The sequence below is a fragment of the Xiphophorus couchianus genome, chromosome 18, assembly GCF_001444195.1.
Source record: "Xiphophorus couchianus chromosome 18, X_couchianus-1.0, whole genome shotgun sequence".
Lineage (NCBI taxonomy): Eukaryota > Metazoa > Chordata > Actinopteri > Cyprinodontiformes > Poeciliidae > Xiphophorus > Xiphophorus couchianus.
This window is the reverse complement of record NC_040245.1, coordinates 21,393,979-21,411,469: the sequence shown is the minus strand read 5'-3', so window position 1 is coordinate 21,411,469 and position 17,491 is coordinate 21,393,979. Positions and strand designations below refer to the sequence as shown.

The 17,491-nt window shown below is 39.0% G+C and overlaps 1 protein-coding gene across 1 annotated transcript in view; it reads right to left on the bottom strand.

The window, feature by feature from the left end:
* dock10 (dedicator of cytokinesis 10) overlaps positions 1–4,365 on the bottom strand; it is a 73,406-nt gene extending 69,041 nt beyond the window's left edge. The window contains exon 1 of the mRNA XM_028045626.1: positions 4,127–4,365. Coding sequence (XP_027901427.1) covers positions 4,127–4,234 — 108 coding nt within the window. The 5' untranslated portion in view covers positions 4,235–4,365. The remainder of the gene's footprint in view (positions 1–4,126) is intronic.
* Positions 4,366–17,491: the final 13,126 nt, after the last annotated feature.

Here is a 17,491-nt window from a genome sequence, read left to right as displayed (position 1 = left end):
CATAGAGAGGAGAGAAGGAACGTCAGTGGAGGAAGAGGGGGGACTGATGTTAAATGAATGTATAAAACTAGAGAGCATGAAAACAGAGACGAGTCCAGGTTAGTGAGAGGGAGAGTCTTCACGCTTCGGCGAACGTCATGCCATAGGGCCTGATTCTGCTGACCTGCTTTCTTTCGCTAACAAAGGCTGAGCTTTTGCACACTCCAAAATCGTTTCCACACGTGCACACAACACATTTGGAGATTTGCACGCTCACTTAAACAAAGCCTGTGTTCACAAGTGGAATATGCAGGTCCACAGGCACGCCGCCACTCAGGTTCAGCTCCATGCGTCTACTTACATTTTTGTGCACAATATATAATATCTTGAAGTTGATCTTTTTCATCCCTTTCTGACAATTGCATTGTTGATATAGGCAAAGAATTGAGATGAAGAAGTTTGTGAAAATACTCATTTTCACACTGGGAGGTTTGATAAAAATGTGCATATAAAAATAACTCTACATATTAATGTTTTCCATAGCCATGGTTTCCAAAAAGTAAAGCAGGAACTAACAGAAATGACAGAATAACAGAAATGATGCACTAATGCATAATGTTTAGTTTTTATACATTTTTAAAATATTGTATAAATGATGTAAGCTTGGTCCGACTGTGCTAGCTCTGTCCAGCCAAAACAGGGATGAATAACATTGTTAAGCTTTTTCAGTTTGAACTACAGCCTGTTAAAATCAACAGGAATGTAGAAATCACAAGGAGTAATGAAGATGAGGAGGAAAGAGTTGGCCAAAGAAGATGGTGTTTGTGCTGTTGCTGCCACCTTCATCTTCATAAATAAAACAATGAATGACATGTACCTCTGGTTGGACTATGTGATCTGGTAAGTAGGTGACATGATCTGTGTCTGATTCGGTCTTCAGTTCGGTAACACCTCTTTGGGTTTGGCTTTGGTCCAGTGTTGGGTCCATGGTTTCACATTCAGCACTGGTAGCAGTAGTAATAGCTCCCTTATCAATTTAAGGAGCTTCCAGTGTTGCCTGTCTCTGATGTTTCTCCCAGCGTCTTTCGCTCGCTAGAAGGAGGTGGGTTTAGGCACTTTGTCGGTAGGCCTTTGGTTTTACCTTGCAAAGGTAACGACCACCTGTTTGAGCCTTCATCAGTTTTGCTCGTACAATTGACTCCTGGAGAAAAATGTTGAGAGCACAGTGGGAAGTTGTGTTTTGCTCACACCTTTGCTCTTCTTTATTTTTAATGTGGGAAATAATCCAGACTCACCTCACTTTTCTTATTAGTTACAGCCAACAGTGATGCAGTGTGGCATGCAATATGATAATCAATAACTCAGGCAAAGTTAGCCTTGCTGTGTTTACTCTGTAGATTCTACCACAGAATGGACCCGACTGCGTCAGGCCAGCAGGCATGGGTCAGGTAAAAAAATGGCAACAAAAGGCATACATTTTTACATATCACAAACACCAATTTTTTAGTTAAGAGGAAAATTACAACACATTTAGGCCAACATGTTCAACTAAACGTGGATCCCTTTAAAGCATTCATCTATATTCTTACCACAAACAAGCCCATGCATAGGTAAGATTGTAGCCACAGCATAAAACATGACAATTTTCATCCTTTTTGCAAAGTTGTTTTTGTCAAACACTGAAACAAGTCTAAAATGCATCAACAAAATAAATGTTATTGAAAGCATTATGATTAAGATTAATAAGTATTGTTTAGGTTTACTGGTGTTTTCTCAGCATAAATATTTGCTGCAAGGTTAACTTAGTGCATTAAACTGTCTATATTGGTTACATGCCGGTTCAGGAAATTGTAAAGTGACTGCAAAGTCAGTCACTTTACTTTACTATTTTACTTTTTAAGTGATCTTAGATGGTGTTTATTTTGAACTAAAACTGAACATTGAATTAAAACTTCTTTGTCTTAGAAGACCTAAATTGTTACAATTTTCTGCATTTTTTAAAATCTAGATTAAACATTGAAAGTTCTCAAAATATGGTAACCTTAAGTGAAAATGACTCACTGCATCACTGCATTAAAAAAAAAAACAGGAACAATTCTGTGACTATATTTTTACAGTCTACTTTGCTCTATTTAAAACAGATAAATCAATTTGTTCCTTCTTAAGACAGTGTTGCCTTAGGGTTTGGAAAGTGTAGCAGCCTTCTTTCTACCAGCTGACTTGCAGCACACAGCAATAATTGGGGGAGAGGTAGTGCTGTGTTACTCTATTCTAAAAAAAAAAACACTGATTACCCTAGCACATTTTCAGAACAGGAACAATAAGCTACAATTCGCACAGGGTCACCAAAATTGGACGGTAACAGTTTGAATAAATGTTGCCTCGTCCAATGAATCTCATTTCTGCAGCGACATTCAGATTTCAGGGTCAAAATTTGGTAAAAACAACATGAAAGCATGGACCCATCCTGACTTGCATCAATGCTTCAGACTGCAGCAGTGGTAGAGTCTGGAGAATATTAACTTGGCCCATTTTGGACCCCATAGTACCGCTGGAACATCGTTTAATCTCCACAGCTTACCTGACCCTGTCTACACCTTTACAACCACATTTCCAACTTAAGATGGATGCTTCCAGAAGCATAATTTAACATGACAGTGAGTCATACTCCACTCATCTCAATCCAATAAAGATTGGATTGAGATTCAAAATCTCCCTTTTTGAATGGGAGATTTGCATCATAGATCATGCCGATGTGGACCAACCTCTGATGAATGGCTCCCACACATTGTTGAATATGTACCTTGCAGATTTAAGGTAGTCCAATTCGGTACTACGAAGGTGTACCTAATAAAGTGGCTGATGATTGTATTTTCTTGTTTTATGCTGTGTGTTGCCTATTATATTATGGCAGAATGCACTGCTCAAGTTGATTGTTTGAGTAAACCGATCATTCAAATCATCGTCAGTCAGTTTTCATACCAGCTTTTCTTCCTTTTAAAATCTTACTGACAAACATTAACCTTCTGACAGAAAGAAAATTGCCTATTCCGCAATGAAAAGTGACATTTCTTAAATCTTTCATGCACTATACAGTTATTTAAATCATGTTCTCTGTCATGCAATTCCTATCCAAACCTATTCTAACTCTCTGTCTCTCTCTCTCTTTCAGTCGTGTAATTCGTCTGTCCTACTGACACAGTAACACCGAAGTGAAGAGGATGGTGGAGTGGGAGTAAAAAATAGACTGGAGTGGAGTGGCCTTTTCCTTATGCTAATCAACGTAGGCTGAAAACGCTCAGAATAAGATGCAGGATTCGTTTGTCTCCTTCCAAATGAATCAAATGCACACCGTAAAAACAAATCCTCTCGTTTTTTCTGTGTTTTTGTGCCTTAACCCCCCCAGAACTACCCCTCCTCCCACAATGTTATCTGTCAATCAAAGCCTTTCATTAGAAGGCGCGACACACCCACCACAGCATATCTTCCACGTTTCCCACTATAATATCTTAATAATATAATCGGTCGTAAATTAGGCTCAGCAGAACTCATTTTCATCGTTTCCTCTCATTTTCGACCCTCCATGTTTCCCCCGTATGTCCTCGCACCGCTGGACAGATGTAAACCGCTGCTTGCCATGTCGCATCTCTCTTCTACAAATAAATCGCTTATTTCCTCTGTTTTTCTCAATTACTTGAAAGCGCCAGCATTAATCCAATCTAACAGGCTTTCAACCTCTAGGTCCTTATATCAACGTTCGCGTGTATTTATCCCGATCATTCAGAAATGTAACGCGATCATCCTTGCTTTATTCGTTTTAGTTCTACTGAACTGCTTCCACTGCAGGATCAATAGAGCTGAACAGGCACGGCTTCTGCTTCTGCTGCGGCTGCACTGCTGCTTGCGCTCAACCGCTGCACTATGCAACATGAATGTCAATGTCAGGTTTTATATACAGCTGCGGTGCAGCGGTTCGGCCAGGATACATCATCCAAAATCACTTGCATTCAAGCACTACAGGGATTCATGTCTCTGCGATTAAAAAAAAAAAAAACTGACAGGTGTTGATGGGTTTTCTTTACCTTTTTACTCTTTTCCCCCCCCACCATATAAATATATATTTTACAATCCACGGAGGTCCACTCACCGTCACTGCGGAGTGTCTGACTGCGTTGCACGCCGTCTGCCGTATCTCGGCCGCGCTCCCCGGTTTCAGCAGGTTCTTGGTGAATCTCCGGGTCGATTCGGCTGCCATCTCCTCATCTGAGCGGACCGAGTGATTTCTGCGACAGCCCCAGTCAGTTCCTGGCCCCTTCGCACCTAACCCGATCCTTCCGAGTTCTGTTTACACATACGCATACGCACCCCCTCACACGCAGACACAGCCTTGCGCACGCACACACACGCTTCACACACACAGCGGCGTGTCTGTGATACGCTCAGCATCAAGTTAGTGGCTTTCTCAGACATTACTCATCGCACGGGCTTTCAAATTAAAGTCCGACTCATAACCTAGAAATGAATGCCTCGCTGCCTTCAATCACGGCTTTTATTTTGAAGGGACACATTAAATTTCCGTACTGCACAAGATTCCGTTTTCTTTTTGTAATTGTTCCGCGTTAAATTGCCTATTTTAACTAATTTTGAATCAAAATATTTTATATGGGTGCTCTACATTTACTCAAGAGAAATAAAACTCTCACTTCTATTTTATTTGATATTTCACTCAGGCCTCTATTAGAAACAGCTCATACATTGGCTGGGAAATGTCAGACAGCCTTTAGCAGTCCAGTCACGATCAAGGTAGGCTTAGAATGACGAGGGATACACACGAGCCAACACTGACACCTGCTGGAAGTACTTAGCTATGACATTCTAAATGACCTGTCGTTTCCTATCGTTACATTCCCATTTTATTTCTGAATAAAGGTTCTTCACCTTATTACCAGTTTGGTATATCTACATTTATCAAAATTAATAGGTTAGGTTTAAAGTGCAAGGTAAACATAAACAAAAATACATTTCTGTGTTTTATTATCGCTCTAAAGTTGAAAATAGGTTAATCTAATTGCAGTTTACGATTAATTAATTTAACCTATTGTGTGATAAGATGCAGTCAAGTGGGGTTCGTGGCATGTTTGGAAGCTTATTCGTGTGTCTGAGAGAGAAACTTTTTGTCTCTGTTGATGATTGTTTTAATGCACACATAGCGCCTCCCAGAGGACAGCTGGAGAAATGCTGAATGTGAACTGGTATTTTGTAGTTTCTTACTTTAATAAGGGAATGCGAGTTGCACACGTCTAGGGCAGTCGTTCCCAAACTTTCCAGCTTTTGATCCATAAAATAAGAACGCAAGAGGTTCCCAATTGAACATACAAATATTTTCATATTTTTATTTTTAATGAGTCAATTGAGTGAAATCAATGAATGTGAATGTACAATGAAATCAAATTGTTGCCTCTAGCACCTTGAAAACAAGTGAAAGTGTATTTCATAGTCATATTGCCCCACCAACAAACTAACCCAGAAAAATTACATTTGTGATTATTATAATCACTGGTGGGATGTTTTTAGGGTCAATGCAACCTCCAACTTGTCAACAGGGCAAACAAAAAATCAAAACAATTTAGTGACATCATGAATCCTTGTCTGATATCAAATGACATTAAATGTGTCACTTTATTTATAACTTAGGATTTGTCAAGATTTGTGGATTTGTCAGTTAGGTTGATAAGAATTCTGATTACCTAAAATAAGCATGAAAAACTAAGAAGAAAGAGGAGGAAAGAAAAAATAAAGAAACTAGAAAATTTCTGAAGAAATTTAAACGGGGCCTGCCAAAATGTGCCCGTCGTTTGAAACCCAGCCTTCTGATGCTACAAATTAGCATAAATGCTAAAGTAAGCTGCAATGTACTCAATAGCATGTGGAGAATCACAAGCATGTTGAGTAACATGGACTTACTGTCATTCAGTATGTTCAAATTAGTGTACAAATTAAAATGCGCCAAATTGCTAACATTAGCCTAAATGCTGTCAGTAGCATATAGGGCATCACCAGCATGTTGTCTTACATTGACTTACTCCATTCAGTATACTAAGCATGACTAATAAATAAGAAAAATACCTAAAAGCTATTTTTAGGGAAAAGGCTATTGCTAATGGGGGCGGGGGGGGGCAGTGAAATGCTAATGTTTGTGCTAATGTTAATTTGTGCAATAAACTGAGAGAAAAAGATAGTAAAGGCTAATATTACTGAGAAGAATATTTAGGCTTTTATTTTAAAATTTTCAGTAAGCTTTATTTTAAATGGCTACACTAATCCTATGAGTTACAGTGGTTGGGTTAAATCAGTTATATAATGCCCAAAACATCCCACCATCTCTGTAGTTCTAACATTCTGCTCAGCCTCCTTCTGTAGTAACTCAGAGTTCCACCATTAATGTAGTTCTAACCTTCAGCCATCATTGTAGTTCTAAAGTGCAGCGCTGCCCTCAGCCAACGGGCTCTTTGCACCTGCCGCGCTGACGTCACAACCGCATGCGCAAATGCGGCTCTCTTTTCGCTTTGAGTTACCATGACAGCTAGAAAAGACAAAGTCTTATTTCAGACGCAAATAAAACAATACTATGATCATTGCTGTCTTCCTAATGTAATGGGCTTTTAAGTTTTCATGGATTTCCAAACGATCCTGAATTAAGAAGACGGTGGCTTGTAAATATTCGTTGCTACCAGTTAAAGCTAAGGCCGCACAGCAAAGTTTACAGCCTTCACTTCACTCCGGATCAACTTCTTCAGCTTAAAGAAGACGGTAAAGGAGCTTTCTGTGTTATTTCCATGGAATCACTTCTGTATTCAGCCTGAAAGAGTTTATGGGAACGAGAGAGCAGACCAGAGCCAGACAGCCGAGCAACTGATCCGCCTGTACACACCGCTGTAAACACCGTCCTGCTTCACAAGAAACATGCAAAACTAATAAAGTGAAATAACACGGAGACCTTAAGGAACACGGCTATATTTTTCTAAAAGCAACAACTCTGAACCTGAACAGTCAGCTGAACTAGAACTCCGACACCAGAGCTGCTCTACTGTTAAGTTATGGGCTCGTTGTTCCTTATGTTTCATAAGCAAGAAGCCTGAACCATCCCCTGTTACTTGGTCTCTGACACTAACGACAACAAACACATGTAACACACTTGAACATACGGTAAAAACATTGTCCGTTAGAATGGATGAAAAATGTTTAGATACTTAAATAGCACAGAATATTGCCTACTAGCATAAGCTAAAGCTAATGTTAGCCACAAAGTTTAAAGAAAGTAAAACTCACCTTCGTATGGAACATCTTAAAACCTTTCTCCAGCTACTTGTTGGGGCCTTCCGATCGATGTACATCATTAACTGTTACCTTGGACAAGCCCTGCAAACACCCAGTGTAAAGAGCCTTTTTCAATAGATCGAAACGATTGAGCCGCTTTTCCCCGAACGCGGAAGCTGAGGTGCAAAGAGCCCACTGTCATGTCTGTGTGAGACAGAAAGGTGGAGGAAGAATTCAACCTTTGTGAGACACACAGTCAGTTTTTCTGAAAAAGCAGTCCAAACAACTCCTTCCTTCCTGTTCAGGAACCATGAGATGTATTTGAAAACCGTTTGAAGCGTGCGAGAGGGCTATTTCTCATCTATAATAGTACCGCGATTCATATCTGTACCTTACTCACAGTAACAGCAGCGATGAGAGAGAGATGGTGACATTTTCAGTAAGCTTAATTTTAAAGGGCCACAGGAATCCCATGTGTAATGGTTGGGTAAAACTAGTCATATAATGCCCAAAACAGCAACCTGTTGTGAAAAGTATGAAGGCTTTTATTATGTAGGGTATGTGATGTTTGTGGTTGTTAGTTAAGGGGTATCCGGTTTCATGAGTCATATGGTACTTACTTCCTTTGCTCTTTTGCCAGCTTGTCTGTATTAAGTGATCCTTCAAGGTGCTATTTCTATATTTCTAAATGCCAGCTCAGTTTGAGGATTAAGCCTCACAACTTTCCCTACCTCGCAGCTTTCCTTAAAAATCTTGTTTGCAAAACAATTACATTGCCGTAATGAACTGAAGTTACAATTTGGGGGCCGAAAACAGTTGTGCGTCAGTGTTGATCCTCTGGGTGGCAGCATAGCACCACCACTTACACAAAATAAGTTGATCCACCTGAAAGTTTAAGTAGTGAAAATAGTGATCGTTGTAATTTCATTATACCCATGTTTATTTGATTTAAGATGCTCACTGATTTTAAACCACAACCAGCTGTCAATGAAACCACACAGAGGCACTACTGACGGCAACTTAAAGACACAAACTTGACATACACATTTTGGGCTGTGGGAGGAAGCTGGTAATACCTTGAGAAAACCCACACGTGCTTGTGTTTATCAATTTCTTTTTGTAGTTGAAGGACATTGTACATGTTTTATTCTCAAGAAAATAAAGTTAAGAAAAAATTATTCATACCCTTCTCAGATTTGTATTTTAAAAAATATTCCATCGTCACAAATATGTTTCTTTTTTACTGGAAGTAGTGTTAATGTTTCAGGGCTATTCTTGTCATATGGGAAGGATTTATTTTTCTGCTTCTGTTGATCACGAATGCAAACACATGATGTCTGACTACAAACATTGAGTGGCTGATGCAACATGGACTGCTTCAGTAGATACAACAGTATCCAACCCACCAGAACAAGAAGACTGACTGATCATAATAGAGTAGTTTACCAAATCACACACCTGTATTGTTCAGATCTTTCACATTCTGGGAGAAAAGATCAATCATGCCCAGAAAGAAAGTTTTTGTACTTCAAGGTCTTGCAGACTGGTTTAATTCCTAAATCCTGCCATCAAAAATGAAATGGCACTGATTATAAAACTTTCACAAGTGGCTTCTAAATATTTCTGCAGACATTATGCAAATGTGTTGCATTGATGTGGACAAATACAGCCAGAAAAGATTGGACTACAAGCGAGAGGATTTTGAGGTGCTGTCTGCTGTGGTGCATGATCTCCTTTGATGTGCTCTTTGCAACGTACAAACCAACAGCTATATTGCACCCTAAAGGGAGAATATGTAATAATCTTTGAAAGAAAAAAGTTTAAAAGCTCTTCAGAAAACCTTGGGAAGTATTTCTTGAATCTGGCTTGGCCAAAGTAAAATGAAATGAAAAGGAAGAAAACTGACCCTTTTTTTGCCATGTACAGTAGCTACAGACCAAAAGTTTGGACACACCTTTTAATTCAATGAGTTTCCTTTATTTTCACGACTATTGACATTGTAGATTCACACTGAAGGCATCAAAACTATGAATAACACATGTGGAAATATGCACTAAACAAAAAAGTGTAAAACAACTGAAAATACCCCTTATATTCTAGTTTCTTCAAAGTAGCAACCTTTTGCTGTGATTACTGCTTTGCACACACTCTGCATTTTCTTGATGAGCTTCAAGAGGTCGTCACCTGAAATGGTTTTCACTTCATAGGTGTGCCCTGTCAGGTTAATAAGTGGGATTTCTTGCCTTATAAATAATCATGAAAATAAAGAAAACCCATTGAATTAGAAAGGTGTGTCCAAACCTTTGGTCTGTACTGTATATAGATTGCATTTTACTGGAATTTTATGTGATAGATCACCACAAACCAGTTCAATCCATCATCTGCAAAGAGTATGACTCAGAAATGCAAATGTCTCAAGACATTTCTGTCCACCTAAAGTGACAGGTGGGCAACCTGAATGCCTGAAGTAACTCTGGAGGAGCTGCAGAGATTCACAGCTCAGTTGGGAGAATCTGAGCAGTCTCGAAATAACGCTTGTTAGAGGTTGCAAAAGACTTGGAGGAAATGTCCCCTCCAGAAAGACAAATAACTTAATCATAAAGTCAGATCTACAATGGAAGCTGCAAAAACTGCATAAAATAAAGAACAGTAATGTACTGTAGTCAAGAAATGCCTGTTGGTATGCTTGAGCATGATGAATCATAATGCATTAGCCAGGCACCGAGTTCCCCCCATAATCCCAGCCTTGTATGGCTGACAGCAGAGGGTAACTGAGAGGTGAAAAGTGAAATGTATAATGTGGAAAAAAAAGAAGAAGAAGAAAAACTTACAACAGCCAAGACAGCAAAACGAAGGAGTGAAGAGAGTGGGAAAAATGCTGGATCACTTCAGGCACAAATTGGACATAGTGCAGCTTTAGCCAGGCAATATTTCTTGTCAAGTCCCCAGATTCAATAACAAGATAGCTCTCTCCGGCATCCAGAGGTTTCTAAATCCAAGATGGTCTCGAGGATTGAGGAAAGAAAGGGGCTGTTCATAGCGCTTCGGGGATGGCTACAGGGTCACATTTCCTCTGACCAGAGCTTTGACTAAGTGCCTAATTTTAATTTTCTTTCTCATATAACAAGGAGTGGATGTCCATCTGCAGTTAACATATCCCTGTTGGCAGCACAGAAAAGAATGATTCTAGTAAGGTCAGGGTTTGTGTGTGTTAGAAAACTCTTAAAAAGCTGTAGTCATGATACAGGGATTTGAGTTTTGTGGGAATTAAATCAGTCTGATGGTAGACGTGAAGCCACAGAGGGACTGCTATGTATGCAGAATGAAATTTGGGAATACTGAAAAATAAACAAAAAGGCCAAAAGTAGGGATTGACATTAAAATAAAACAACTGGGAGCTTTCTGAACACTTGTTTCTATTAAACGTGGACAAGCCAGTGCTAAAAGACTGGAAGTTAGAAGTTGACTGAAGTATGTTTCATGAATCTCTCGGATATATCTTTTTAAATGAAGAATTAAAGTAAAAATTTGTATGAAGTTTAAGGAAGAAGTGGTTAGTTAAGCTACACTGAGGAAGCAAATTGTTTAACTTTGTTACTAGTACGTTATCAATAGTATGTGTTCTTTTTATTTTGAAATATAAATTTGAGCAAAAAAAAAAAAAAGGAGTCATTAAATTTAATCAAAGATTTCTGTGAATATTTCCCAACAGCTGAAATGATTATTTATTATTATTATTTGAAGTAAGGAAGAAGTGCAGGTATTTGAAGCCTTCCAACTGGGAGTGCACAGCAACAGGAGGGGGAAAGGCAGCACTACAGTGTTTTAAGCTCTGGACATCTAGAAAGCCGATGTCAATCCAGAACGTTGTACTGAAGGAATGGCGTGAGAGGTTTGACTCAACTTATAGGTAAACTACTGCAAAAGAACTACATATTTCCCTTAAAATGGTAAATAAAACTGAAAAAGAAAACTTTTCCACTCCTTTGAGCTTAAACTAAATTGAATTTATCTGTGAAATTTACAAAAGCCTTTGAAGTTACCATCAGTGCGTCTGATTTGTCCCTACAAAACTGTCTAACGTTACAAATGATGACTGTCACCCATCACCTAGAAAGCTATTTTACTGATCCTTTCATCGGTGGGGAAAGTCATAGAGAGATCTTGAATCTCTAACTATGATTCCTGATCTGAAGTAACACATGAATGAGTCTTGACACAGAGGTGTTATCTAACTTCAGCATCAACGGGTCATCAGCATCAGTTTATCATGGTTCGCTCTAGTCTTGTGCATTTTTCGTGCTTCTGCAGGTGATTTATGATGAAATGCAGAAATGGACCTTCACTATAAGTCCGAGCTTTAGGATATTAAACGGCATCATGTTCTTATTAGTTCTCTACTCGGACTATCTACCTTTCTTTTTGTTCTTTGGCAAATTGTGTATGTGTGTGTTAGGTGTGTGTGCGTGCATGGTTGTTTGGCGTATGGGGGTGCGTGTGTGTGTGTGTGTTTAAAGGAGTGTCTGATGCCTGGGGTGAAATCAGGCAGATAAAAGGAAGTGATGAGGTCTGGATCTTCAGCATCCTGACAGCTGTAGATTAAATTAAAGAACTTCTGACAAATCAAACAGATTTCGCTCTCTGTCTTTCTCTCCATCTCACTCTCTATCCCTTTTCACCCCCAGAGCCCTCATCAGGCAAGCTGGGTGCGTAGCTTTAAACAAAATGGATTTCATCTTTAAGGGCTTGAGTGGGCTTTGAAACAGCACCAGCTGCCGGGCCTGCTTGTCAGTTGCTTTTTTTTTTCCAGCCCCTCTTCTGGACTCATTGGCTCAGCTTTTTTTTTTTTCTTTTTTTTTTTTCCAAGAGACTTCAACAAACTTGAGCCATATTGCGGCAGATAAAGGTAGAACATCAGGTCTTCAAACCCTGACAGTAATTGAGAGATGAAACAGACACATTTTTCAGGTTCTGAGAAGCCCACTCCGATCGGCACATCAAATGCTCTCACTTGGGATTCTGGCGGATTGACAGGGAGCCGTGCTCTGCTCCCACAGGATCAAGATTCTGCTGCTAATAGGACGTTAGCACTTCATAGCGCCATCAATTGGAAGATAAATCCAATAAAACACAGAAATATGTGTTAAATAGACTCCCCTTGCAAGTAAAAACGAAGCACATATGTGCAACCTCAGGTGCATCTATCATCATCGTAAAGTTACGATGACGATTGTCCGACGATGTCTAACTGAAAACCTCCTTCACATTTATCGGCAACCCTGTTAAACGTGAAAAAGCGCTTAAAATAAATAAGCTAACCAATTTCAGCAGTAGCAATAAACATTTTAAAATGAGAGTTGATTTGTTTTCAGTGGAGATAAAAATCCAAAGTGATTTTTCTTTATCAAAATCCAAATTACTCCTGTGGTGAATGTTTAATTTTCTGGCCAAGGCCACCGGATTTTTAGTTCAAGTTCACATGACCTTTGCAAGAGCATAGCAATAGGCATAAGATACTTTTCCATATGTCTATAAATCTTTGTCTCCTCTTACCAGTGTCCATTTCAAGTCAAAGCTCCAGAACTCCTTAGCAAAATCCATGTTTATGTTTGTGATGGTAGGGTAAAAAATAGTTTACCCCTGAATGTAGAAACAGCTTTAGACACGTAGCTGTTTTCCTCTAACGTTTGAAGATCAACATACAACTGTCTTACATGAAAGGGATGCTCTCTTGTCTTTCTCATGTTGAAGAGAGGCAAAGAGATATGTTTCTTTTTTGCATGTCAAATTTTAAGTGATGGGAGTCCTTCATTTTCTAGCAATAGCAGATCACTAATTAAATCCTACTTGACACTGATCAGCTTAAAAATAATAAATAAATAAATATAAATAATTGTTTAATTGCAATGAATTTTATAGGACATGTTAAGGTTGCAATAGAGCATTTAACTAGTGATTTAATAAAACAAGGAAAAGACACATGTATCATTTAATTTAATCATTTCTTTCCCCACGTGGAAATTTTACTTTTTTTTAAGTTCACATCTATTATAGAGCATTGAAAGCTTAATTTATTTTAAAGGGTTTTATATCTTTTTTTTTTATGGAGGGCACCGATCAACGAAGAGGGAGTTTCATACTAAGGTCAAATTCTTTTGAATACTGCACTATATTAACTTCTAAGTCAGATATATTTTTGAATTTTACACCTAGGCTGTGGTTTTAATTGTGTTTGTGGATGTTTATGAATGGGAGTAAAACTAAAAGTTGTAATGTAATGTGTAATGTTTTTTTGTTTTTTTTACAGTGCAAAAATTAAATGTGGTTTTGTTGCTTGATTTAAAAAAACAACTCTTTGCAAATAGCACTTTAAACTAATACAAAAAGTGATGTGTTTTATGCTCTATTGTATCTTTTATAAGTTATATTAAGTGAGGTTAAATGTTAAGCTGTTTATAAAGCCACAAAACTGTAGATTGTGCAAAAATTACACCGCATATAATCTCCAAGTCACTAGAGAGCAGTGTTGGGCAGCGATAAAAGGGAAGAGGGTAAGCTTATGTGTGTGTGGGAGAAAAACTCGCCCGTATGCAGCCGTGTTTGGTCTCAGAAATGCAAGGCTGCAGCAGCTGGCCAAATAGAGTGAGCAGGGAGTCATGCAGAAGCTGTGTGTGACTGTGTGAGGGGGGAGCGGTGCAGACCGCTGAGGAGAGGCCTTCTACTCGCTCCGACTCCTCAAACCAACAGAATTAATAAGCTCGTTTGCCAAGAAAAACATTCTAATCAGTGGGTTTCCTCTCATTAAAAGTTAATTAGTTTGACACGAGTTTCCTGCAGAAGAAAGTATTGGCCACTTAGAACTCATTAGAGCCAAAGGAAAACATCAAACTGAGGAAAGCAGGAGAGGGGAGAAAGAAGGAATGAAGCGCACACACACACGCGCATTCAAACATTTTATCATCCCAGCGCACGCTGAGAGACTCACGCAAGCTGGCAGATCTACAAATGTGTGTATTACTTTGTCTTTTCAGACTGTTAGGAACAAATGTAAACATCCCTGCCAGTAGACATATACATAAAGTCATACATAAGTATCGTACATAAAAGAATCCTATAAGTACAGCAAACTGATTTGAATGCCTTCCTAGAGGTCATCTAACTTATAATCTCAGGTGTATCTGAAACCCTGAAATATACAATTTTGTACTCAACATATTGTATTTTTTCCCCCAAATCTTTTTGTTGTAGAAGCTGACATACAATTAACTAAAAGTACTCAAGTTAAAGAATGGGAAAAAAAACATCCAGACAAAGGCATGTGGAGAATCCCACGAACAGAAAGGCAGCAGCCGGCCAGCAGATCCGAATCTAGAAGAAAAACCTTTTCTGTGAGGCTGAAAGGTTATCCAAAAGCAACAACCTAAATTGTTGCTAATGTGACATACTGTTGTGCAAAATAAAATAATAAATCAGATGCTGCAAAATAAGCAGAATTCAAATTGAACCCATGCTGATGTTGCAGTAAAGTTTCATGTTTCTGTTACTTCTTCACATCTCTTCGCAGCAACTCTTTCTGAACACCCACTTCAATATTTCATTCAGTGCTTTGCTAATGAAATTTTAGTACTGAAGACAAAGGTAGAAGCAAATTTATGAAGAAACTCCAAGTGGTTTAGAATTAGAAAAGAAAATCACAGAATTGTCCTGTAGTGCCAAAATAAACACAAAGATCTCTAAAGTGCTGACAGTTCTTAAGATCTTCGTGTGGTCAATCCAAACCCAGACACAAAGTGGGTCGTGCCTTGCCACGCTGCTAAATGAAGTAAGGCACCCACACCCTCCTCTATTTCCTCCATCTCTCCACTGCTCCACAGCTTCACTGATCTGTCCTGCCTGCTCAGACTTCCCCTTGTTAATGAATCATGAAGTTTGACTTTTACTCCTTAATAAGCAGTGTTTTGCAGAGAGCGTGTGGAAAGCTCAGAGTTTGTTTTTGTTTAATTAGCTCAGCAGGTTCTCTGTCCACGGGGCTCATTAAAGGGAGACGGCTCGGGGCCCGCTGAGCAGCGTCCAACAAGGAAACGCTGAAAGGCGGGCCCTCGCTGCCAGGTGGCTGCAAGACGAATGGGCCCAGGCGCAAACTGAGACGGGGCAGGAAACGCAGTGGCATTGGGCTGCGAAGTGAGGAACAATGATGGGAAATGTTCTGGTGAAAACATGCGGACTAGCGGTGAAAGAAGGCTGGGAAAGGGCAAGAAAAGAAATGAAGAAACAAAATCAAAGAAAGGCTGACAGAGACAGAGGTTTTAAATCTTTTTTTTTTTAATTCTTTTTATGTCAAAAGAGACAGTGCTAGCAACCATGCAGACAGAAATCCAACAAGACATGTAGTTTTAGAGGTTAATATGGTCAGATATTAAATCCATATATACAGTATATATACTGTATATATGGGCCCATATATACAGTATATACTGTATATGGGCGGTGACAAACCTCCTGCAGTAGGTGCAGCTCTCTGCTTGGCTTTACCTGGCAGCAGTGTTTCTGTAAGTCTGATTGTGTTGTGCTGCGACTCGAAATGTGTCTTCGAATTTGACATAGTTCTGTTTAAGCTAGTTAAGACTTTGTCACCGACACAGTGTACAAAGAGTCTTAATATTGTCATCTTTAGCTAACACACATGGGAAAAGTGACAGTATTTCCAACTAGAAAACATGCATCTTTCTCCTCCTGCCATTGTTGTTTTCATTTATGTAGCTGGCTGTTTGGTATGTATTACACATGAGTTGTCCTCATGCTGAAAATGTGACTTGACTTGTCAAATACACTCATCGTGACAGAAGAAGAACGCAAATATATATTTTTACTAAGGAAAATTGCAAAAATAATAACGCACAATGAGTAGGATAAGAACTTTTGAACTATGTAAGATAGTAAGACGTTATGAACATGTTAGTGTAGTGGTCATATTAGATTAACGTCCTACTAAGCAATGCATTATCGGCATCCTCAAACAATACAACAAAGATTTCATTGTGATCAGCACTCTTTTGTCCATTTTATTAAATGTACTGATTTGCTAGCATTTTAGAACAGAGAGAAGAATATGATCAGCTGTTTTCTCCAGACGTTTATTAATGTTTATTGTAATCATGGGTTATCAAAATGTTATTTTAAACGACTCCTCAAGATTCATCAATCTAACCACTGTGTACAACATACTTTGGATTTTCCTTGTTAGACTGGGGATTCTGGCTTCAGTTTGGATTTTAGTAATTAGTTTTGTTTTGGGACAAGGCAAATACGGCCCAAGGCAGTTCTGGCTACATTAAGGAACCTCAGCAGAATTAGTCTGTGAGAGTCTTTGTGAATAAGGAATGAGAAAACATGTAAATGTGTATGACATGTAGAAAGAAAACCTCGAGGGAGGTTATTGTGGAGTAAATGTATAAGGTATCATTTTTAAAAAACCCTGACCTTTTGAACCTGTTGTCTTTCTGAAAATAAGCAAACTAAATTTTACCTCCACTTTCCATCCTGGTACTCATATGGAAAACCGCAATCACCCTATGAGAAAACACCCCAATAGAGCGCCCGTCAGTACGATCACCCAAAATAGGTTCTGTGATTCATACACAACTGATTTAGAAGCAGATAAAGGGTTTAAACTATAAGGAACTGGAAATTTAGACTCTTTTCTTTTCCCCCGAATCATCTCACTTCAACCTTGTTTACACGTGTCATGAATAAATGAAGGGGCAGCGGTTGATTTAAGACAGAGTCAACTAAATGTAAGACAACACAATAAAGCTATCATAAAGTTTCATTAAAACATCAGGAAATCAATTTACATTCTGCGCACTCGGGTCTTAGCCTGAGTGATTATGCTTCACGAGCACTAATTAAACAATGACTGATCATCATTTTTCCAGAGTAAATTACACACAAAAAAAGAGGCTGCTGCCAATTTGGTGGAGCCGGGCCAGAGCTGTGTGCTGCATATCACTGCCTTACCTGGTGACATTGTGTTTTTGTGTGAAGTGGGATGCCAAGGCGAGACGTCTCACCTGTTAAAGAGTCGTCTGCGTTCTCCTGCCAAGCTCACCTGGACCGCCTCAGGTACGCTGATGACCTTGTGGTGTAGAGCAACTCTGCATGTGTAAAGCTTTCGACTGAATCAAAGCAAATTGTG